This window comes from Sceloporus occidentalis, unplaced genomic scaffold (assembly GCF_023333645.1).
Source record: "Sceloporus occidentalis isolate IW3139 unplaced genomic scaffold, rSceOcc1.0.p SCAF_5, whole genome shotgun sequence".
Classification (NCBI taxonomy): Eukaryota; Metazoa; Chordata; class Lepidosauria; order Squamata; family Phrynosomatidae; genus Sceloporus; species Sceloporus occidentalis.
The window spans coordinates 49819462-49842874 of NW_028316985.1; the positions used below are offsets into that span (position 1 = coordinate 49819462).

A 23413-nucleotide genomic window follows, 5' to 3' on the forward strand; every position below is an offset into this window, starting at 1 on the left:
AATCATGAATGTATAACTTTGAGGTTATTCCTATATATAGGATTCTAGCCATTATGTTATTATTTTGTATAATTGTTTGATTAGTATCAAACTGAACTTTTATTTAGTGTGTGTACTTGTTCAAGAAGCATGTCCATTTCAAAATAGGAACTTTTCTCAAATCAGACTTTTCAATCCATTGATAGTTTATGATTTAAATCAATCCATCCTGATACCTTTCTTCAAGTTTACTTTACAACTAACTCCCATATATATTCAACTATATGCTGACCTCATGTATAAGTTGAGGGTAGATTTTCATGTTTTGTGGCCACGATCATGGGTTTTAATATGAGCCATGGATAAGCTGAGGGCAAAACGTAGGGGCATGTAACAAAGGATCTAAAGGGTGAAGCAAAGGAAAACAATGCTAAATAACTTACAAAATTCCAACTGTTTGTGCTCACCCTAAAGGATGGATGCATGAGAGAATAATCAAGGGGACGGGGACTGGGGGATAAATAAGAATTAATAAGAGTTAAAGTACAGTACTTACACTGACTCAAGCTTTTTGGGTCAATTTTTAAGCTAAAATTTCTAGAATTATACATGAATATATACCGCATTGCATAAGTTAGTCCAGGAGTAGGTAACCTTTTTGAGCCGGGGGCCGGGTTGCTGTCCCTCAGACTGGTTTTCAGTTCACTCTCTTTGGTCATCCTGCTCATTCTCTGCAGAAAACTAAATTTAGACATAAGGTTCTCTTGACAGACCTAGAATAGGAGCCAACTTCTCCATAAACCGTGACCATGAACAGGACTTAAATAATGGGAGTTTTGGGGAAAAGAAAGTACACAATATTAAATCATAAGAATTCTTACCTGGCTTAAGCCACAATATTTTGCTATGCCATCAACTAACTCTGACATCAGCTGCACTTCATGCGACTTCTTATTATTCATAAAATCATCTGTTTTCATCTGTGCATCTCATCAAAATGAAGAAAAAATAAACTTTAAAATGTTTAAATTTTAGGATCTACAGGTTAACTGTATAACCAACAATATTGCAACTCTCAAAAGCTGATTTCTATTGATCTTAATACATATATGTCATATTTGCTTTGTATTAGTTCTCAATAAAGATACAGTGTTCACATTATTATACTCTTGAACAAAAACAGGCAGGAATACTGTACATCACAAGCCTCAAAAAATCAGAATCAAATGTCATTAAAAGGTAAATAGCATATTTAATAGCCTTTTACTAAATATACTATCTAATTTATAAGCTTTACATGAGCATCTCTTTCTCAAACTATGGCTATTCATAATTTAGAAATGTCTTAGAAGTCTTTCCTGTAGGAAGAATCTCCTCCTTGTACTTCATACATTACTGCCATCCCGCAATCATCAGGCAATAACCTAACTCATTCTTTAATAACAACATGCTGGGAATAATTCCCAGAAAATATTACTTCTTTACTTAGAACTGGATCGCAATCATAAGTATCTTGACATTTTCCATGCAAAAGTCCAACAGGTATGTAATTTTGAACATTTGGTAGTATATCTAAGACCTGTTAGCATATATAAACATTTTATCAAGTGACAAATGAGGACATTAAATATATTAATGAACAAAATACAAAGAAGTAGTAAGCATGCCATGCCATTTTTATATGTATTGCTACCATCTTTTGAGGTCCATATGAGAAAAGACTAATGTTTAGATTTGCCTTCCCTCTGGCAAGGACCCAAAAGGCTGCACTATGAAGTTCTGTATGGGAAGTAAAACTTTCCTACCCTCCCTTCTTTTTGCACTCCCTTTGTATTTCAGCAAAGTTGTTAAGGAAATCTTCCAGAGCAGCATTTGGTATAACACAAAGTTGGAAAGGAAAAATCAGCAAATGTTTACACATCATGACAGCGAAAGTTATTCTTTTTCTTAAAAGTATACATATTTAAGGACTCTATGCATATTTAAACACATTCATCCAGTTGGGACAAAGCAAAATGCTAATACCTAATTAATTTACTTAATTAGCTTAATTGATTAAATTAAAATAATTTATGGTGGAAAAGTTTACTGTTAAATCATTAGGAGAAAACAGGATGGATGACAAATTTGGGGAAATGTGATAGTCATTTGTTTAGTATGTAAATGCAAAGACAGAAATAAGAGGATACCAGGTCAACCTATTCATCTTTAGCAAGATACTGTTTGAAATAGGCAGATATATCTATAAAGAGAATGAAATCTACAGACGAAAAAAAGAAGAGAATTGGTAAACTACAGTTGTCCCTCCGTTTGTGCTGACTTCGAATCCGTGTCCCTCGATTACAAGTGAGGTGCAAACGGAGGGACATAAAATGGGATGCGTGACCGCAAGGGTGCACCACCATTCAAGTCAATGGGGCTTGAATATTGGAGTATTTCTGTTTTCACCGGGGAGTGGGTGGGTGGGTCTGGAATGGATCTCCGCGATAACGGAGGGGTGACTATATAGTGAACTGCATACTGGATATAGACAAGTAACATCACAATATTTTTGGTTTTTTGGTTGTTTTCTTTATGCTTGTCTTGTTTGAAAGGTGATGTTGCGGTTTGTTGTTTATTGCTGTTTATTGTGTGGATTTACACACTGTAATGCTACTTCAAGATCAGTGTTATTAGGATAAAGATACTTATGAAATGTTATTATTTTAACCTATGTGTTTTCATGAAGTCTGAATGCACACTGAAATCTTGATCTGAACAGTCCCTGTGATACTATGGCCATAATAAAGTAAACAATTAGCAATAAAGTTCAGATATAGCCATCTGTTTCTGTAGAGCAATCTTAGGTTCGGACCAGACTAAGAGAACTGTATTTTATTCCTAGTCAACTCAATGAAACTTCAGTTAAGTAACAACTAACATTTCACACTGATTTTAAAAGGACCTAAGTTCAGCTAATTTGGATCAACTTTTTATCTCAAAAATTATTTTAAACAATATGAATTTATTGTTGAAGGAGGCGGTTATAAAGATGCTTTAACTGAAGAAACTTCACCAACAGTTAAAGATTCTATATTGCCACTGATGCTTCACAAAGCCTAGGGTATATTGAAATAGCTGTAACTTGGTTTTTAAGACAAGAAATACATTTCTTTTAATGGAACACTAGAAGTGGGTAACATGTTTCCAAGCTATTTGGGTTACTTCTAAAGCAGGCAGTGTAGTTCTTCAAAGTAATCTCTCAGGCATATTTTTCTCCTTATGATAAGTAAAATCATGAAAAACATATGAAAGAGAATTTTTCAGAACAGTACATTTGGATGTTGTAACATTCCTCTCCATATGCAAGTTACTGTTAAAAAATCAAATTTGCTGGAGAGCATTCCTCAACTGTTAACAGATGTGTCTCTTTTCTGGAGTAGAGAAAAGTACATAGGAAAGTCTGGAAAACATTCAAATTTTAAAAGTCCCGGTGATCATATGAAAAAAACATTACAGCTCTGAAGTTTGCTATTTGCCTCTCCAGAAAGTGTTAGTAATTTCAACCTACTTAATGAGTCTTCTTTTGATATTAAATGGTAAGAAATGTATTTCGAAACAGTTCTGTTCTTTTTATGTGTAATTTCTAATTATATTGAAATTATTTGTCTCATTTTGATAGCTACATCTTCCAGGAATGCTTCGACCTACTAAGATACGGGGAAAGTAAGTAGCTGTAGAAAGGTAAGCTAGGCTAAAAGGCAGTTAAAAAGTGACTGTAAGTTGCAAGTGGGGGACACAAATAAACAAAACTTTGCATGTGTGTTGTGTGCTACGGAGACCCTAAAGTGAGCCTATCATGGGGTTTTGTTGGCAAGATTTGTTCAGAGGAAGCTTGCCATTGCCTTCTCCTGAGGCTGAGAGAGTGTGACTTTCTCAAGGTCACCTAGAGGGTGTGGTGAATAGAACCTCCAGCTGACCAATGAGAAGGCAGCTAACGCTCAGCCAATCAGGTGCTGGCTGAGAAGAGGAAAAACCAACTGGTGGCTGACAGTTGGAGTACAGTTCAGTTGGGACTTTAGACTCTTGGGGAAAGGTTCTAGCCAAGCCAGAGTGAGGGCTTGGGTTGTTAGCAGTCCTGAGGGGACTTGAAATTGGGATTCTCTTGAGTCTGAAGGAAAGGACTTGGGTTGCAAACAGACTTTAGAGAAAATAGGGCTGTATTGCGTACCTTATTTGTTGTTAATAGCCTGTGGGCTTTTATACAAAAAGGGGATTTGACAACACCAGTTATTTATTTATATTATTGCAAGCTTTGACAATAAGTTACATTTATTCCATTCTGTATTTCAATAAACCTTTATTTCTATTTCATATATCACTTGGCTTGTGGTGATGTTAAAAACAGCAACGCTACCTATAGTTTAAAATCTTTGGTGGGCCTATTTTGGTGGCAGCGGTAGGATAACAAAAGTCCCAAGCACCTGCCACAATAGAAAGGATCTACAGATTGTAGTTCAATGTTCAAAACATTATGCCACATTACATACCACTATATTGTGGTCAAAATCTAGAACCATGGTCCAAAACACACTGCACAAATAATCCAGTTTGAGTGGATTTTAACTGTCCTGGCTCAATGCTAGGGAATTCTGGAAACTGTAGTTTTGTGAGATATTTAGCCTTCTCTGTCAAAGACCTCTGGTGCCAAAATAAACTACAATTCCCAGGATTCCCTAGGACTGAGCCAAGGCAGTTAAAGTAGTCTCAAACTGGATTATTTCTGAAGTGTGTTTTGGACCCATGCAACAAATTCTGCTGTCAAAGTGTAGCTTTCACTACTTTCATTTTTTGAACAAAAGGGTAAATACATTAACAATAAAGAGGAAAAAATGAAAATAGAACTAAGAAATATCATATGCAAAGCAAGATTGCCTAGTAAAGGGAAGGCTTTAAGGAGAAATAAAAAGATGTTCCAAGGTTATAACTTACTAGATTTTGGCTGCTGTTTCCTGTTCAGAATTTCAAGCATCTGTTCCAATGGGATGCACACTCCAAGGTTTGGCACAGAGTAATATTTCGCAGCTAAAGCAAAAGCTTGCACATTGACCAGCCTCTGAGAATTTTCACAAAAAATACTGTAAAACTCACCTGTGTAGTAAAAAGAAAGAAAACAAATTATATTAGTAAAAGAGTGTCCTCTGTCACAAAATGAGGCATCAAAAATTTGAAACAGATATAAAGGTGTAAGACTTTGCTTGCCTTAACTAATGTCGGAGTGCTTCAAATTTTAATTTTAGAGTCCACAGAGATAACTAAACCAATCATTCCCATGTATGCTATCACTCAGGATACTATTAAATCAACCTCTCTAACATGAACATCTTAATAACACACTCCCTACTTTAAACATACAAAGGAGGGCCACCAAAATGGTGAAGGTCTGGAAACCATGCCCTATGAAGAACGACTTAGGGAGCTGGGGATGTTTAGCCTGGAAAAGAGAAAAACAAAACAAACAAACAGCTTCATTTATATACCGCTTCATACTGAACTAACCGTGTCTAAGCGGTCTATAACTGTAAGCTAATTGCCCCCAACAATCTGGGTACTCATTTTAGCAACCTCAGAAGGATGCAAGGCTGAGTCAAACTTGAGCCCTTTCGCTGGTATTGAACTCGCAACCTTATGGTTTTGAGTGAGTGGCTGCAATACAGGCATTTAACCATTGCACCACCAAGGCAGAAGGTTAAGAGGTGATATGATAGCCCTGTTTAAGTATTTGAAGGGATGTCATATTGAGGAGGCTTGAGCAAGCTTGTTTTCTGCTGCTCCAGAGACTAGGACCCGAAGCAATGGATGCAAGCTGCAGGAAAAGAGATTCTACCTCAACATTAGGACGAACTTCCTGACAGTAAGGGCTGTTTGACATTCCCTCGGAGAGTGATAGAGTCTCCTTCTTTGGAAGACTTTAAACAGAGGCTTGAAGGCCATTTGTTGGGGATGGTTTGATTGAGAGTTCCTGCATGGCAGGGGTTGGACTGGATGGCCCTTGTGGTCTCTTCCAACTGTATGATTCTAAGATGAGTGCAAAGGGAATGATGTGATTACTCCTATCTAAATGAGATGTGAGTGCATTAAATCTGCCTTCTCCCATTCTCCACTTGGCCTGGGTGTAATAGAAGGTATATAGCTTGCTCTTGCCATGGGACTATTTGAAACGTAATTACAAAATTATTAATTCTACGGAAACTTACTTCATGCAAGAAAAGGTACCAATATTGGTGTTTACTAAGAGGCAGATATATAGAACACTTCTTGATATGTTCTTGTTGTATGAACTTGGCATATGAATGTCAAGAATGAGACCAGTCATCTTTAGATAATGAAACTTAAACTCTTGTCTACTGTGACTGCCATCAAATATAATGATCTCTCCATGGTAAACCAACAGAAACTGGATACACATAGACAGATTTCATCACATTTGACTTATCCTGCTGTGAGTTTTGACAATAAGAGAAAGAGTCACAGCATGAGACTGCTAGAATGTATTTACTTATGAAATGCAAATATGTGGCACAGCTTGGGTCCAGACTATCTGAAAGACCGTATCTTCTTATATAAACCAGGGTGTGCATTAAGATCTGCAGGTTGAGGGCTTTCTCACAGTCCCATCACACTCACAGGGAGGGTTGATGTGGATTCCTGAGAGCCTTCTCCATGGCTGCTCCCATGCTGCGGAACTCCCTTCCATGGGAGGCCCACTTGGTCCCCTCCCTCCTCTCTTCCCATTAGCATTTTCTTTTTAACTTTTATAATCAATGTTCTGTCAGGACCATGTAGCACACTTGGCCTGGAAATGACATGGATGTGGCCACTAGGTGGAACGGGAGCAGAGGTTACTACAGCTCAAGTGGCAGGTGTGCATGAGTCAGCATTTGGAAGCTGTGCATCATGGGACATCTGATGCAACATGCACAGTAGGTGAAATCAGTGAAGGGGTGCATCATGGGATACAGTATGATGCAACAGGCACTGAGTATGAAACCAGCAAGGTTTCATTGGTGACAAAGACACCACATGATTTCACAGAAGACTGTCTATATAAGGGAGAAGGTAACAATCTCCGTTGTTGGGTTGTTGTGGTTGGTGAATGGCGAAACACTTTGTCTGTTTGTATATATAGCTGTGAGTATCCAAGACGGCTGTCTGGTACTTTGTGTGATCTTGTAAATAGCTTGCAACAAGTGATTAAAGCCCTCGTTGTTCGAGTGAGAGCCTTGCTGTCCAGCATTGTTTATTTCTTCAAGCTGGGAGCTCAAGGCTGGTCAGCCTGTGTGGGAGGAATTTTTCCTTCTCAGCCTGAATCCTTTGCAGATGTCTCTCCAAGAGCCTTCTTCTCCTGGCATCTTGCCTGCATGGATCAACTCTGCACATGGTCGTAGTGGACACAGCGCGTCTCTCTATGCCCCAACATGTTTTAACTGTTTTTGTTTTTTAAACTATTGTAAGCTGCCTTGGATCCCACTTTGGGAGAAAGGCAGGATATAAGTGAACTAAACCAAAAAATAACTAGCTATTATACAAAGGTAAACTTATGACAGGAATTATTTAATATCTTTTTTCCTGATTAAACGGAAAATTTAGTTTTGCTTTATTAAAAGTTAGACTTGCATTCAACTATGTCCAGCTTGGGTCAAGTTACAGTTTAATTTACAGTTACAACAGAGGCACATACAATGCCTGCTGGAATGAAATAGAAATGTAAGCTACGAACAAGAGCAACAATAAATTATTACGCATACAGAGATTATTGTTTTTCACCAAAAGAAAGGAGAGAGGATGCTGGCATCTAGAGGACTAGAAATCATGACAGTAAGGTTACTGTTAAACCATTATGTCAAAAGGAAGCCAAAATATGGCATAAACATAAGAGAGCACTGAAGACTTCAGATCTATAATACTATCCATAAAGCTAGAAAAGAAAAAGTTCAGTGTCTAAATTTACTTTGGGCCCATTCCCTTGCTAGAGAAACAGCAGAAAAATTGAAAAGGAGGCCTTTACCAGCAGTGATGTTTATAGACAGGTCTCTGCATATTTACTCAGAAACAAATGCCACTGAATTCAATGGAACTTAGTTCTGAATAGATCTGTGTGAGGGTGCCCTGTGTATCCTGAGAGATAAGGCACAATGTTCCTGACAGAAAAGCATGCATGAAAAAAAGTTGGCAAGAAAATGAAAGAGGGAGAAAAGAATATAAAAGTTGGCCAGCTCTGTTTTAAAAGAAAAGAAAACTACTTTAATCTGCGGTAGCAATTTTCAGTAACCTTTCCAGGTCATCTAAGATTTGGCGCTGAAGAGCTGAATAAGCTGAAAAACGTAGCTAGAATCTGCTGATCCAGTGGCAAAAGTGTGGGCTTTTCACAAACTTTTCCCAATCCAAGATGATGGTGCGAGTCCCACTCAGAAAACATAGGCCTGTTACAGACAGCCAAAATAAAGCTGCTTTGGGTCACAGTGGAGGTATGGTGTTTCAATGATGCATGCGTCCTAAGAGTCCAGAAGCCACACCAAAGCCAAGCTCCAGTCCTTAGGGCTGGAGCGTGGCTTTGGTGCGACTTCTGGACTCTTAGGAAGCATGCATCATTGAAACACCATACCTCCACTGTGACTCGAAGCAGCTTTATTTTGGCCTGTCTGTATGGGGCCGATGTTTTCTGTTACCTCTGCATTATTCCCTTTCTATTTGGGCTAACAACTTGAACCAGAAGCCACTTCAGGGTTTTCACATTCCAGAGCAGAGGATCTGACCTGACCTGATATCTGCCACCCAGGAGAGCCTTGCTCTTAATGTATTACAGTAGTTTCATTTTCAGCTCCTGAACATCCAGATAATAAGGACTTCATCTCCCAGAATTCCTAGCTATAGGCCTTGGCGGCGCGTGCTGCTGGGAGTTGGAGTCCATAGCAGCTGGAGGAGCAAACTCTGAGCATCACTGATGTACAGCGACAACCAGCAGCAGCACCACTTTCGCCGTCTTACCGGCGTCCTCCTCCAAAGGCCTCTCTGCCGGCGGCGCTTCCAGGAGCCTCCGGAGCCTCTCTCCGCTCAGCGCCTCCAGCACCGTCTCCGGGGGCAGCGCCACCATCTTCTCCCACAGGCCCCGCGTGTAAAACTCCACCGTGTGGGCCCGGCACAGCGGCAGCACTCGGCGCAGGAACCTCGCCACGGCACGCAACCGGGCGGCCACCACCTCGGCAGGCGGCTCCGGAGGCAATGGGCACCGCTCCTCTGAAAGAGCCTCGGCTCTCGGTCGCGCCATGGCAGCACACGCTTATAGGGGACGATGGCTCGGCGATCGGCTAGGGCTGCCCGTTGTCAAGGCGCCTAGGCAGGGTGAATCGAGCGCCGAAACTAATCCGTGCCGGTTCGCTAGGAGGCGAAAAGGAGGAGGAGGAGCTTATTCCGTGACGCACATTGAGCGCGACGAAGCCGAGGAAGCCCTTCTTTGATGACGTAGAATGATCGCGACGAAGCCGGGAAAAGAGAAGGGCAAGCTGGCTGGCTAATGGCGCCGGTGAGGAAGAGGAGCGTTCCTTCGGGAATGAAAGGGAATGGCGGCTCGAGAAAGTCGAAGGCTGGCTTGGGCCAGAAACGTCAGTGGAGGAGGGACCCCCGACTGACGAGGGGAAGCGTCCAGGAGGGTGAGAGAGGAAAAGGGGGCCCCCGGTTTCTAAATGATTATTGGTGTTTAACAATAATATAATTATATATATTTATATATAGTATTATATATAATATGTAATTATTATTTAATATTTATATAATATACTAATAATATAATTATGTGTAATATATATATTATATTATTACTATTTAATATTTATATAATTATATAATAATATAATTATATGTAATATAATATATATATATATTATATTGCATATAATTATTAGTATATTATATTAATTATTATTATTATTATTTAATAAGCATATAATTATATAATTTAATAATAATGCTGATATAATATATATAATATTATATATAATTAAATATACTTATTATTGGTAATCATTATTAAATGAGTGTCCGTTATTATTGTCTTCCAGTTATTGAGGCCAGTATCCACTGCCAGTTCCTACTTTTTAAGACGCATTGTTTTATGGTACAAGAAAACGCCGTTCAGATACAAAACCTTCTGTTGAACCAAGGTCCCAAACACACTGCAGAAACAATCCCAGTTTGAGACCAACTTTAGCTGCCCTGGCTCAGTGCTGGTGGATCCTGGGAATTGTAGTTTTGTGAGACATGTTAGCCTTCTGTTAGAGAGTGCTCTAGTGCCACAATAAACTACAATTCCCAGGATTCCCTAGCAATGACCCAGAGCAGTCAAAGCAGTCTCCTTTCTGCTCTGCATTTGGGACCAGAGAGAATGAAATCCTGATTTCCGCCAAAGGTTAGAATAGTTCTACTTCCTTCCTTGATAGTTAAGCTACACTCATATACACATTCATTTATTTATTATGTTAATTTGTATCCTGCTTTCATCCCAAAATTGGGATCCAAAGCATCTTAGGTCCCGAACAGACAGGCCAAAATAAAGCTGCTTTGGGTCGCTTTGGAGGTATGCTGTTTAAATGATGCATGCGTCCTAAAAGTCCGGAAGCCACACCAAAGCTTTGGCGTAGTTTCTGGCCTCTTAAGATGCGTGTGTCATTTAAAAAGCATACCTCCACAGTGATCCGAAGCAGCCTTATTGTGATCTGTCTGTTTGGGCCCTCAGTCTAAAAACGTACAATTAAAAATATCCAGAAGGGACAATTGAAATAGAATTAAACTGTCGCAAAATTAAAACAGATCATTTTTTTAAAAAAAATAGAATACAATTAAAAAGATAAAAGCTCATGCTTTAAAAACTTTCTTTAAAAGGACTTTCTTTAAAAGCTTTCTGTTTTAAAAGAATGTCAGAAGAGGAAAGTCTTAAACTGTCGGCAGAAGGCCATCAAGGAAGGGCCATTCGGGTCTCCCTGGACAGGGAGTCTTTAGGAGGAGTATGACTCCATCTAACACAGGCTGAGTCCCTATTCTCTGATCTGCCTTCCGGCTGACCAGGAACACCTCTGTCTTGGCTGGAATCTGGATTAAGTTTCAGTTGGTTTGCTCTCATCCAGTCACTTGCATATGACTGAAATAAGTCCGGCTCTGGCAGCTGGAGTTCACTCATGAGTAGATACATAGGACTGCACTGTAAATTCATGTCTTGGACTTTTTAATTTTGGGAGGGGGCATAGCTCTCATCTTCTAAAGCAGTTCAGAGTCTCCTATTGTTTTGTGGTTGGCATATGTCTGCAAAAAGAGAAGGCCTAGCGTAAACTGTCACATGTTCTTGATTACAGGGAAGGTTTCTTTAGCTGGAGCTTGCAATGGCAGTTATCTCCCATGCACTGAGCCATGGTTGAACTGGAATGAAGCAATTCTTAATGCATGAACACATGGCCCTCAGATGCCCTTTCACTATTAGTAGTCTGAACTGCTTTCCCACTCAAGGCTGTCTTCTCTACTGACAGAATAATAAGCAAAAGGTACCTTACGTATTTGAGGTGGCATGAACACTACATACAGATTTCAGTCAGAAAATAAAGGTTAGTTCAGCACTGTTTCTCCTTTAGAGCAAGTAGAATATGGAGAATTATCACTCCAGAATAGTCCGCAAATCTGCATTTGATTTACTTATTATACCCCAGCTTACTTGATGTAACAAAAGATTTGTTCCCATCATGATATTGACAAATATCCTTGTCAATGACTGCTCAAGATTAATGAAAAAACATGTTATGTATAACACTGAATGTGCCTTAAACTCTTTTGCCTGTGAGTACATGGGATTTACCTCACAGAAAATATTGTAGACATAGGATTGTAGAGTAAAGGTTCTTCTTTAATTTATCTATCTGGCTGCAGTACTACTAGTAGTGTTGCTATCCTTTTTTAGATAGACTTCTGCAAAGTAGTATTATTTCAAGCAGTATCGGGAGAGGGGGGGACAATATTCACCAAAAGTTGTGTCTTTTTTATGAAACATATTTCTTTAAATCAAATATTCTGATGTCTTTAGGTAAAGGCTTTGCTTTTTGGCGAAAACAAAAGATTCAACGTGATTATAAGAAATTACTGAAAAAAGAAAGCAATGCAAATTCCAAAAGGATTGAATACACAGAAGATTATCCAGAGCACTTGAAGCATCTTTATTTAGCTGAAGAAGAAATACTTAAGAAACAACAGAGACCTAGAAATAACAGTCAAGGTGTAAAGGAAGAAAAGGAGTCTCCAACACCAAAGTAAGAAATGTCTTACAGCTTCTATTTTACTATTATTTCCTTTTACATTTAAGTCTAGTTTATTTTTTATAGCAGGTGAAATTAGTTTATTCATTAAGTGGAATCCATCATTTTCCAAGTGTGGATCAAAAAATAGAATGACATGCACCAGCAAACTAATAGTTCAGTTGGTAATTTTTGGTCATATTTTAGCTACCATGGCTATTGTGTACAATTTTGTTTAAGCCTTTTAGAAATGAACTTTTGTAAATGTGTATCAACTGTCATTTAGACACTTGTCACACTTCTTGAATGTAGAAATAAAACAAGTTTTGTTTTGTTTTATATATATATATAAATATATATATATATCCCTGTCAAAAAACTTATTTTGTGAGCCTAGCTCTGCTCTCTGGTGTTTTGAGGGTATATTCTAAAGTGGACTTCTCCTTACTATGTACATATTGAGCATGTTCACAATAAGCTGTGGTTTGAATTAACCATAACTGGTTGCTTATGCCATGGATTGCACAATAAATAACCAAAGAAACCACAAGTTGTCTTTGTTATTTCTTATTTGTATCTTTCACATACATACATCCCTTTTAATCACTTCCAGTTTCAGAGGAAAAGGCCATGGCTGTGCGTTTAGACCTCAAAACCAGTAGCAAGCCATAGGGTCAGTTTGTGGGGGTTTTCCTGGTTAACAAACCATGGCTTATTGGCAGAGGAAACGTGCACGTCACAAGACTTTAACAAAGCACACCATGGATTGTTTGATGTACAAATACAACCACTGTATTTTGAAAAGGAAATATGCTACCTCAGACATTTTCAAAGTCGACCAGTCATCAGGTTCCAAAGTGATCCCATGTGTCTGAGGTAGTATATTTCAAATTGAAACTTATAATTGAGGAGAATAAAATAAAAGTTGCTTATTTCTCTTAACAGTCTGGTCCTAACAATGGTTTTTCAAAAAGAATAACTTTCAAATCAGTCTGTTTAGGATTCATGTTTATGTTTGTCCCAGCTAAGCAAAACCTTTCTGTTGTTTTAGAGGGCTATTTTTAGTGTTTGGAATACACCTTAATATTCAGTCTTCAGTCAAGCTTATTGGGAGGCCAAATAATTAAACATTAATTGTCCTTTCCCATAAATAACACACACTCCTACAGCCTCTACAGTGGTACCCCGGGATACGAATTACCCGGGGTACGAAATTTTCGGGATACGAATAAATCCCATAGGGATTTATTGCTTCGGCTTACGAAGGTTTTTTCGGGTTACGAAAAAACCCCGGCGCTGTTTTAAATGGAGCCGCGGCGGAGCCGCGGCTTTTTTTCCATTAGCGCCTATGGGAATTCGGGTTACGAAGGTTTTCGGGTTACGAAATTAACCGCGGAACGAATTAATTTCGTAACCCGGGGGACCACTGTACTGTTGTCTAATTGGTTAAAGGAGATCTATTTCTTCCTTAGTTCACTGACATTTCATAAATACTGGCCACTTATCTACCAGACAGTGTTAATGCACTCATTTTAATCTCCAGTGTGTTTGTCTAATCCAGATCCAATACAGTTCGGAGACAGTTTAAAACAAAAACAGCAAACCAGAAAGCAAAGGAAGATTATGAAAGAATAAAGGCTGAGCGAGATCAGAAAAAAGAGGTATGTAAACTTTATGCTGAATCTTGGGCTATATATTTTGATACAATCTTAAATTGCACAGAAATTGCACTTTGGAGTACTGAGAGGACAGAGCAAAGGTCACCATTGCCTGCCCCGTCACCCCACCCCACCAGATCTTGCCAGCAAACATTTTGAAATGGGCCTAGGGAATGGAGGATGATGTTTACTATCCTCTTCTATTTTCTGGTCCTGGTATGAGCTCGAGATTTACTATGCATGTATCTCAGAGTACTGTTCTGAAGAAGATGAAATCACATATCGTTGAGGAGAAGCTTTCAGCAGCATGTTGCCTACTTTAAAAAGCCATGCTCTATTCTGAAATGCAGGAAATGGGTGCAAGAATGAAAGCGGATATACCTATTTTATTTTTGAGTGAGAAGACCAGTTGAAAGTTGACTTTGTTACTGGATGACAGAACTCTTGATATGTTGTCTACCATTTCAAAGCAGAGATACATTGAAACAAGTGGTGATGTGATCAGATATACTTTTACTTGAATGTGGTGGGTAAGACATGATAGATTGGGTACAAGGCTGGCAACTAGAATGAAGAGCCACCACTACTAGGTGGAAATGGATTGTCCCCAGAAAGCCAAGTAAAGCTACACAAGAGGCCTGGAAGGGGGGGGGAGGGGGAAGGGGGAGAAATATCCAGGTCACCAGCAGCTAATGGCTTCCTTCTCAGGGATGATGGATCGATTCCATCCACTCCAGACTTCAAAAGAGTGATCAAGGGTGATCAACCATACCCCCATAATAGGAGCAGTATCTTGGATAACTTCTTTGAAATTTAATGTGAAACTTGGAAAAGAATCACCACACCCTGATGTTGATTCTTGAATACGTCTGTACCTAAGACCTTGCTTCCAGTCCAGATGCTTCAAATCCAGATTTGGCTGGCCTATACACATATGTATAGAGGAAGCACATGATCTTCCAGTCTCCAGAGAAACCACTTCTTAACAGCGCTTGCTTATTGCATGGAATATTTTGAAGGGCAAGCAGACATTTTTTAGGGGTCCAGCAGTTGTTGTGATTTCATTAACATGGGATTTTTTGTCCTTTTTTAAAAAAATATGAACTACTACATTGAATAGTAGACATGTGGTGGTAAGGGACATCTGCTGCCTTGTGGCTGGAAATGCTACTGTAAACTACAAATAGAGTGTATATAATTAAAATTACTCATTTTAGGCTTAGAAATTTACTATTTGGCTGATGATTTGCTTCTCTACAACCCCATAAATGAGCATTCACAGTGACTTACTTAATACTTTCAAATTGTGTTTCAGGCAGCCAAACAAAGGAGGGAAGAAAGAGAGAAAGCACAGAAACTATACAAACAGAAGAAAATGGAAGCTTATAAAATATTAAGTAAAAGAACCAAAAAAGGACAGCCAAATCTAAACTTACAAATGGAGTATCTCCTTCAGAAAATACAGCAAAATCCATGAACTTTTATTATCTTTTTTACTGGTTTAGTCAAAGATGCTTTTAACCCCCCCTCCCCCCCATAAGACCTTTTCCCTTCATTTTTGGAATATGAGTTTTTGTTGAAAATTTGTTAAATTATGATGAGAAGACTTGAAATTTGAAGAATAAAACCTATTGCCAAACTCCTTTTCTATTTTAATTTGTTCATCTGGATCTCATATTGCCATTTGACGTTTTAAAATTAAAGCATCTTTCTTTGAATATTACTTTTAAGAATCAGCTAAAATGTCCAGGTTATTATTACTTAGTAATGTAATCACACTCACACTTTCCTAAGTGGTAAGTCTTTTTCAATTGAGGTCCAAAACACACTGCAGAAATAATCCAGTTTGAGACTGCTATAACTGCCCTGGGTCAGTACTAGGGAATCCTGGGAATCATAGTTTATTGTGGCACCAGAGGCTCTCTGACAAAACTGCAGTTCCAGAATTCCCTGGTATTGAGCTTCCCTGTGCATTCTGACTTGGTAGTTGCTGGCAAAGTCCAGAATTTCAGTGTTTTCAAATAGCATTCTATGCCCAAGTTGGTTTATAATGTTTTTTGCAACTGCCGATTTTTCTGACTGGTTCAGTCTGCAGTGTCTCTCATGTTCTTTGATTTGTGTTTCTATCAAATGCTGCACCCTATGTAGACCCTCTCACTGCCTCTGGAGTTTACTGCATACCATGCAGCTGTGAGCAGGTCTACGTAGGGACCACTAAACGTAGTGTCCAATTCTGCACTATGCCAGCAACTATCAGTCCAGAATGCACAGGAGCCCATTGAAATCCACAAATACCTGGACAACTTCAATATGAAAGAAGAAACACTGAAAGTAAAGTTTGGCTACCAGTCCTGAAGAACACCGAAATCAAGATTCAGTTCATGCAAATGAACACCACCCAGGGTCAGGGGAATTTCCCAGGGACAATGGATTGTGAATTAAATAGACACAGATCCACCTCTCATATCCTCCCATGTGGAGGCCTTTACATTCAACAACAGACCAATATACAGATTAACCTATAAATCACTTCCTCCCAATCAAGGGTCACACAAGTGTGTGTGTGTGTGGGGGTTATACACACACACCCTACACACTTCCATGCCACCACCCTCTGAAGATGCCAGCCACAGATGCGAAAGGTCAGGCATAAATTCTTCCAGAGTGCAGCCAGATAGCCTGTAAAACCCACAAAACTACGGACACTGGCTCTAAAAGCCTTCAACTTCACTTTATAATTTTTGAACAGTAACTCCTAAAATTCCCCCAGCATAGAATTCTAGTAACTGCTCTCTGAAAAAATACCTTCTCTAAGCTCTTCATTCAAGTACTTGGCTTGTGTGCAGCAACCATTGCCAATACTGTAGAACTATTAAAGCCACAGTTAACTAATTTTGAGAAGTAGCCATTCACACTCCCATGGTTCCCTGTAAAAATGGTATGCAGTACACCTCCAGATATAATTGCAGTTGCAGAGAAGCAGGGAAGACACAGATTTCACTTCTTTATTTATGCTTTAAATGTTGCATGTGGTCTAATTTCTTTTAGAGACTTCTGGTTTTTATCCTTTGTTGACAAAACCCCACTGGGTGGAGGCATGGAGCTGAATTTGAGCAGCAAAATATAATGTACATACCCACAATCGTTCAAAGAATAAGTACAATCAGACTTCACTAGATCCAATGCTATTATAAGGCACAATGTGGAATTAAGGGTTTGTAATTTAACAAAATTACCTAGAAAAAGCTCAGTCACTGGTCAAAATCAAAAATTATCTTAGTGTAACAGAGCTTTTTGCTCCTCCCTTCCCTCTACAGCCCTCCATGCTCCAAAAAGCCTTAACATAGAAGGTTTCTGATCTGTCCAGTGAAGGTTTAAGGATGAGCAGGTAACTAGAGAGGAGGAGAAGTTATTCCTTCCCTCCAATGGGACAGCTCCACTGGATCCTGGCTAATAATTTCAGTTTTAGGCCCTTTATGTTCTTAAAAAAAAAATAGCTTGTGCAGTGCAATAGGAACTTGCTGAGGCCATCATGCCATTTCTGTGAGCAATTCATTCTAGCAATGTGATCAGTCTTACTGGAAGTGGTACTTTGTTCAGTTCAAAGCTCTGCATAGCATCTTTTTGCCATACGAGATACTTTCCATGGGTGAAATGGGGAAGCACTGAGGTCTTCCATATTAGACATTAGAAAGTGACGAGCAGGGTTTTTAGTTTTGTTCTCTTTTTAAAGCAAGCAGTGAAAAGCCACTATTGTGGCTGAAATGGTAGTGTAAATCAAATAATAATGCTTGGAACCTACCAAATTTCTGTGGTTGTTGCAACAATCTTGAAAGCATTTCATTCTTCATTGTGTCTTTAAAAACACCTTTCTGTTTCTAAACTGTCACAAGAATTCAGAATGCCTGGATGAACTGTTCATCTCAAAACATTGCTTATGAAAAATTGTAATACATGTTGAACTTTACTTATCAGCATATTGAGAAATAACAGCAGCTATTTCTGATATCAGACTATCAAAGATGTTACACTATATCACCAATATTTAGTTATAAAAATTGTCCTAAATCTACCTTTCTTTCCACATTTGATTCTTAAATGTTTTACAATTAATTTACACTATATGTGGAAAAATAACATATTCAATATCTGGGGTTTTGTTTTATAGTAGCTGTGACATCTAACAGAGAAAAGCTGCATAAAATGGTGTAAAGGTAAAGATAAAGGTAGTCCCTTGCCATGAATATCTAGTCGTTATCTACTCTAGGGAGCAGTGCTCATCTCCGTTTCTAAGCCGAAGAGCCAGCGTTGTCCAAGGACTACTCCGGTGGTCTTGTGGCCAGCATGACTGCACCGAACGCTGTTACCTTCCCACTGAGAAGTGGTATCTATTTATCTACTTGCATTTGCATGCTTTCGAACTGCAAGACTGGCAGCAGCTGAGACTAGTGATGGGAGCTCACCCCATCATGCAGCACTCGGGTCTTGAACTGCCAACCTTCCGATTGTTAGAACTGGCGTTTTAACCACTAAGCCACTGCATCCCCAATAATGGTGTATTTATACTTTATCTTTAAATCTGTTTTTCCTTTGTTCTAAAGAAACACATTATATGTGGCTTTTGAGCGTATGTGCTCAAGCTGAGCAGGAGCGCAAGGGGCAGCGGTCCTATTCAGATGAATGGGGCATGTGCCAGTGTTCTATTTGATTTTGGAGGTTTTCAGGGACCATACCATAGTCCTATCTTAAGGCACCAAGCTTTTGTGTAGCATGGGAGGGACTGGGGAAAAAACAAACCACATCCCAAATACAAATGACTAAATCAAACCCCCACCCCATCCTGACCCCTTATCTTTAAAAAGGGAACCTGCTTTTCCAACCAAAAACTGTCAGCAGTAGTAAAGTTGTTTAATTATTTTCAGTTTATTCAGAATGAAAATCTGCTAATTTTTGAACCTTAGGACAAGAATGATGTCATGCTGAGTGTTTCAGAAGTTATTATTTAAAAAAAAAACTATGGGTGCATCTACATTGTAGAAATAATGCAATTTGACCCCACTGCCAGGTCTCCATGCGACAGAATCCTGGGATCTGTTTTATAGCAGCTGTGACATCTAACAGAGAAAAACTGCATAAAATGGTGTAAAGGTAAAGATAAAGGTAGTTTATCTGGGATCTGTAGTTTTGTGAGGTACCAGCACTCTTTGCCAGAGAAGGTTAAAGACATTGTAAAAGTGCAAAGCCCAAGATTCCATAGGATGGAGCTACAGCACTTAAAGTGGTCTCAAACTGCATTATTTCTACAGTGTAGATGCACCTTCAGAGTTACATTTAAGAAACTCATAATTAGTTATTGTTCCTACCCCCCCCCCATCAAAGAAGTTAAACTTTTATAGGTATGATTTTACAAGCAACTTTCCAATTTCTCAAAAGTAACCAAGATACATTTCTTTTCAATCACTTTTTTAAAATCTCAGTGTTACAACCCACTGGCCTTATGGTACAAAATACATTCTCCTCCCATTTACCTTATCATTGCTGCAGCACTCACAACAGAGTATGAAGCAGCAGCACAAGGCACAGCACAAGCCAGCACTTAAAACATGATAGTCTTCTTCCACCAGAACACCACACTGGTGGGTTACACTTCAAACTGATTGACATTTTCCCTCATTGCAATCAGGATGTTTATCACACTATACTCTTAAAGTGCTACTATTTCACTTTGACTCCTCTAGCTGCCTCCTGTTGCATTCTGGGATTGGCAGTTTTAAGGAGGGGTATTTAGAATTCTCAGGCAGAGAAGGTGGTATATAAAGCTATGCTAGCTCCGCCCCCTTGTGACTCACAGATGTGACTCACAGAAGCTCCGCCCCTTCAGCAATGAGCACACGGTCTCAAAATGGCTGCCAAGCAGCTCCTCTCCTTCTCCTCTCTCTGGCCGGACTGTTCTGGAAGGCTCTGGAAGGTGGTATATAAAGCTAGTCTGCTAGCTCTGCCCCCTTGTGACTCACAGATGTGACTCACAGAAGCTCCGCCCCTTCAGCAATGAGCACACGGTCTCAAGCACACGGTCTCAAAATGGCTGCCAAGCAGCTCCTCTCCTTCTCTCTCTGGCCGGACTATTCTGGAAGGCTCTGGAAGGTGGTATATAAAGCTAGTCTGCTAGCTCTGCCCCCTTGTGACTCACAGATGTGACTCACAGAAGCTCCGCCCCTTCAGCAATGAGCACACGGTCTCAAGCACACGGTCTCAAAATGGCTGCCAAGCAGCTCCTCTCCTTCTCTCTCTGGCCGGACTATTCTGGAAGGCTCTGGAAGGTGGTATATAAAGCTAGTCTACTAGCTCTGCCCCCTTGTGACTCACAGATGTGACTCACAGAAGCTCCGCCCCTTCAGCAATGAGCACACGGTCTCAAGCACACGGTCTCAAAATGGCTGCCAAGCCACTCCTCTCCTTCTCCTCTCTCTGGCCGGACTGTTCTGGAAGGCTCTGGAAGGTGGTATATAAAGCTAGTCTGCTAGCTCCGCCCCCTTGTGACTCACAGATGTGACTCACAGAAGCTCCGCCCCTTCAGCAATGAGCACACGGTCTCAAGCACACGGTCTCAAAATGGCTGCCAAGCCGCTCCTCTCCTTCTCCTCTCTCTGGCCGGACTGTTGACATGTATGATGCACTGCCTTTACTGTGCATCTGTGTGCCCAATGATATAGGGACAAAGCACAATCATGGAAGGCCCCAATAGATGCTCTCTTTACCCCATGTGCCCCCCCCATTGGACTGTCTGGTTTGTGTATGTGGTAATAGCATGCACTGCATTATTGGAGAGCTGCACTATTTAACATGCTTTTGTGTTTTGGCTTTGCTGTAGTCCTGCACTGGTGCTGAGCTGTTTATATGCCAGTGCAATGATAGACATTTTCCACCTTGAGTCAGAGTATCAGTTTCTTTTTGCTCTGGTTTTTAGTCCTGGAATTTGGCTTTATTTCACTTTCCACCTGGTTTTGCCTCATTTGTCATCTATACAGCCAGGCTTCAAAGCAGTTAGAAGCTGCTTTATTTGACCCGTGTGGATGATCCCTGAGACTCATGTTTGCTACCTTTATATCTATTTAGTTTATTTTATTTTATATTTATTTTATTTGTTTGTTTTAGTTAATTTATATTTTATTTCCTTTATATCTCCTTGGTTTATTTAAGACATTTCTGTATTACCTCCCAGCCCACAAGACTGCCTGAGACAATGAACAAATAAAAACAAAACAGTACTGATTAGGGTAATGTTTATCTTCCAGAATGAAACATGGATCCTTCCTGACCCGCTGGAGAGGTTTTAGGTGTGGGTATAGTTGATGATCAGTGACACTGGGTCTATCTTATGATAAGCAAAATTATTATATTCTAAGTTTTGGTAGACTTGAGTCCTGTGTCAGGAGAAAGGCTGGATAATAAATAAACTCATAAATATATTGGTCATAGTTAATAGATTATGCAGTATTAACTGAAAGTTACCTAAAAATATGATCAAGGTATACATAATACTCACTTAGTTGCAGAAACTGGAAATGTGTGCATGTGTGCTATTAAGAAATTTGTTCCTGTTATTTGTTGCACTGTTTACAAAGCCAAGAAGCATCCACACACTGTTACTTGTCACAATGCTGGAAAAAGTAACATGTTAGCTTACTTGTTGCCCTACTTATTACTTTCCCTCTGAGGGGGAAAAAACCCTTATATATGGGAAGAGCATAAAATAGCACAGAGTACTTCTACTGAACAAGAAGCATCCCCTTTTCAGAAAATTGCCCTAGACATGTGAAGAGTAAGAGAGAGACAGGTATGGAGAGAAGAAGAGTAAGGCTAGCATTTCCCCCCTCCTCATGCCTAAATTTAAGTTTAGAATGCCAACAGTATTCAGGGAACGATACAGTCATATACCACTATTCCAAGAGATTGAAAAATCACGATCCTCTGACAGTTTTATAGTCAGACTTAACCATAATAAATAAATAAATAAATAAAATTTTTATTTGTATACCGCCCTTCCATCAGATCAGGGCGGTTCACAGCAATTAAAACACAATAAACATACATGTTAAAATCGTACATCATAACAATATTACAAAACATAAAAACAAAAGGCCCCAGGTTAGCCAATCCCGTTGCCAGTGCGGCGGGGGGAGGCCTATAGGACCTTATTCAGGGAATGCAGTCCTGAACAGGAAGGTCTTAAGGTCCCGTCTGAATTGGGCCAGGGAGGTAGCTGAGCGGAGCTCTGTGGGCAGCGTGTTCCAAAGGGCCGGGGCGGCGATGGAAAAGGTCCTCCTGGTAGTAGAGACAAGTCTCGCCCCGGGAACCCTAAGTAGTTGCTGCCCAGATGTTCTGAGGGTGCGGGACGGAATATATGGGGAGAGGCGGTCCTTCAGGTATCCTGGGCCCAAGCCATTTAGGGCTTTATAGGTCAACACCAACACCTTATATTGCGCCCGGAAGCGAATGGGCAGCCAATGGAGATCTTTTAATACCGGTGTTATATGGCTGGCCCTGGACGTACCAGTGACCAGCCTGGCTGCCATGTTCTGCACCATTTGGAGCTTCCGGGTTTGGTATAAGGGTTGCCCCATGTAGAGTACGTTGCAGAAATCCAGTCTCGAGGTTACCAGGGCGTGTACTACAGTTTCAAGGTCCCTCTGGGCCAGGTATGGGCGCAGCTGGCGAATGAGCCGAAGCTGATGACAGGTGCTCTTGACCGTCGCATTCACCTGAGCAGTCAGGTGAAGGGACGAGTCAAGAAGCACCCCCAGACTGCGCACGGAGTCCTTCACAGGGAGCGTGACCCCGTTCAGGACAGGTGGAACCACCGCCATTCCTGGACCAGGGGAACCTATCACGAGTACACTGGTGCCTCGGGTTACGAAATTAATTCGTTCCGCCATTCCTTTCGTAACCCGAAAATTTCGTAACCCGAAACACTTTTTCCATTGAAAATAACTAATGCGTTCTATGACCTCAGACTGAACCTGCAAGTCAAAACAAAGTCACAATAGAGGCCTATTAAGCTAAGTACCCTACAATACAATGTAATACAAAGTTGCCTGAGGCACTAAAGAGCTTAAGAATGACTTGCAGGTCCATTCTAAAGGTTTCTAAAGGATAAAGAAAAAAAGTTTTTTTCTTACCTTTGCTGGTCCTGGCATCTCAGAGTGAGGCAGGAGGAGGAGGAGGAGGAGGGGGGGCAGCCAAAACACCCAAATTTAAACCCAGACAACCAATTCAACCAATTTAACCAATTCAACCAATTTAACCAATTCAACCAATTTAACAAAGTTAACCATTTTAACAACAATTTTTTTTTTTAAATTTGGTGTTTTTTTTTAAGGGTCATCAGCACCTTTGCCCTTCTTGGATGACGGTTCTCCCTCTTTTGTGAAGAACTGGTCCAAGGATGTCTGCTTTTGCCGGGCC

At 40.0% G+C, this 23413-nt stretch overlaps 2 protein-coding genes across 8 annotated transcripts in view; one reads left to right on the forward strand and one right to left on the reverse strand.

Moving 5' to 3' along the window:
• Positions 1-9318, reverse strand: part of METTL25 (methyltransferase like 25) — a 51043-nt gene extending 41725 nt beyond the window's left edge. For 5 of the 6 annotated variants that reach the window (XR_016281227.1, XM_089524018.1, XM_089524016.1 and 2 more), the window contains exons 1-3: positions 9007-9318; positions 4951-5109; positions 861-967 (exon numbers count right to left, since the gene is read on the reverse strand). Coding sequence is in view for 5 of the 6 variants with exons in the window: in XM_089524018.1 (XP_089380144.1) it covers positions 861-967; positions 4951-5109; positions 9007-9286 (546 nt within the window). In the remaining variant the exon portion in view is untranslated. Of the gene's footprint in view, positions 1-860; positions 968-1784; positions 1837-3293; positions 4144-4950; positions 5110-9006 lie in introns of those variants that run through there. The other variant, XM_089524021.1, reaches the window with a different exon arrangement.
• A 120-nt stretch (positions 9319-9438) lies between these two features.
• CCDC59 (coiled-coil domain containing 59) lies at positions 9439-15587 on the forward strand. 2 transcript variants are annotated; one of them, XM_089524023.1, is made up of 5 exons: positions 9589-9668; positions 11364-11609; positions 12083-12305; positions 13852-13951; positions 15264-15587. In XM_089524023.1, the coding sequence occupies exons 2-5, from the start codon at positions 11573-11575 to the stop codon at positions 15423-15425; spliced, it is 522 nt and encodes a 173-aa protein (XP_089380149.1). In that variant the 5' UTR covers positions 9589-9668; positions 11364-11572; the 3' UTR covers positions 15426-15587. The 2 variants fall into 2 exon arrangements, with proteins under 2 accessions (XP_089380148.1, XP_089380149.1); XM_089524022.1 differs by lacking the exon at positions 11364-11609 and having other exon boundaries at positions 9439-9668.
• Positions 15588-23413: the final 7826 nt, after the last annotated feature.

Excerpts from the sequence above, each read along its gene's own strand:
- CCDC59 (XM_089524022.1), top strand. The coding sequence starts at position 9,533 with ATGGCGCCGGTGAGGAAGAGGAGCGTTCCTTCGGGAATGAAAGGGAAT. Across the intron at positions 9,669-12,082 it reads GAGGGGAAGCGTCCAGGAGG|GTAAAGGCTTTGCTTTTTGG; the intron begins GTGAGAGAGGAA and ends TGATGTCTTTAG. Across the intron at positions 12,306-13,851 it reads AAGGAGTCTCCAACACCAAA|ATCCAATACAGTTCGGAGAC; the intron begins GTAAGAAATGTC and ends TGTCTAATCCAG.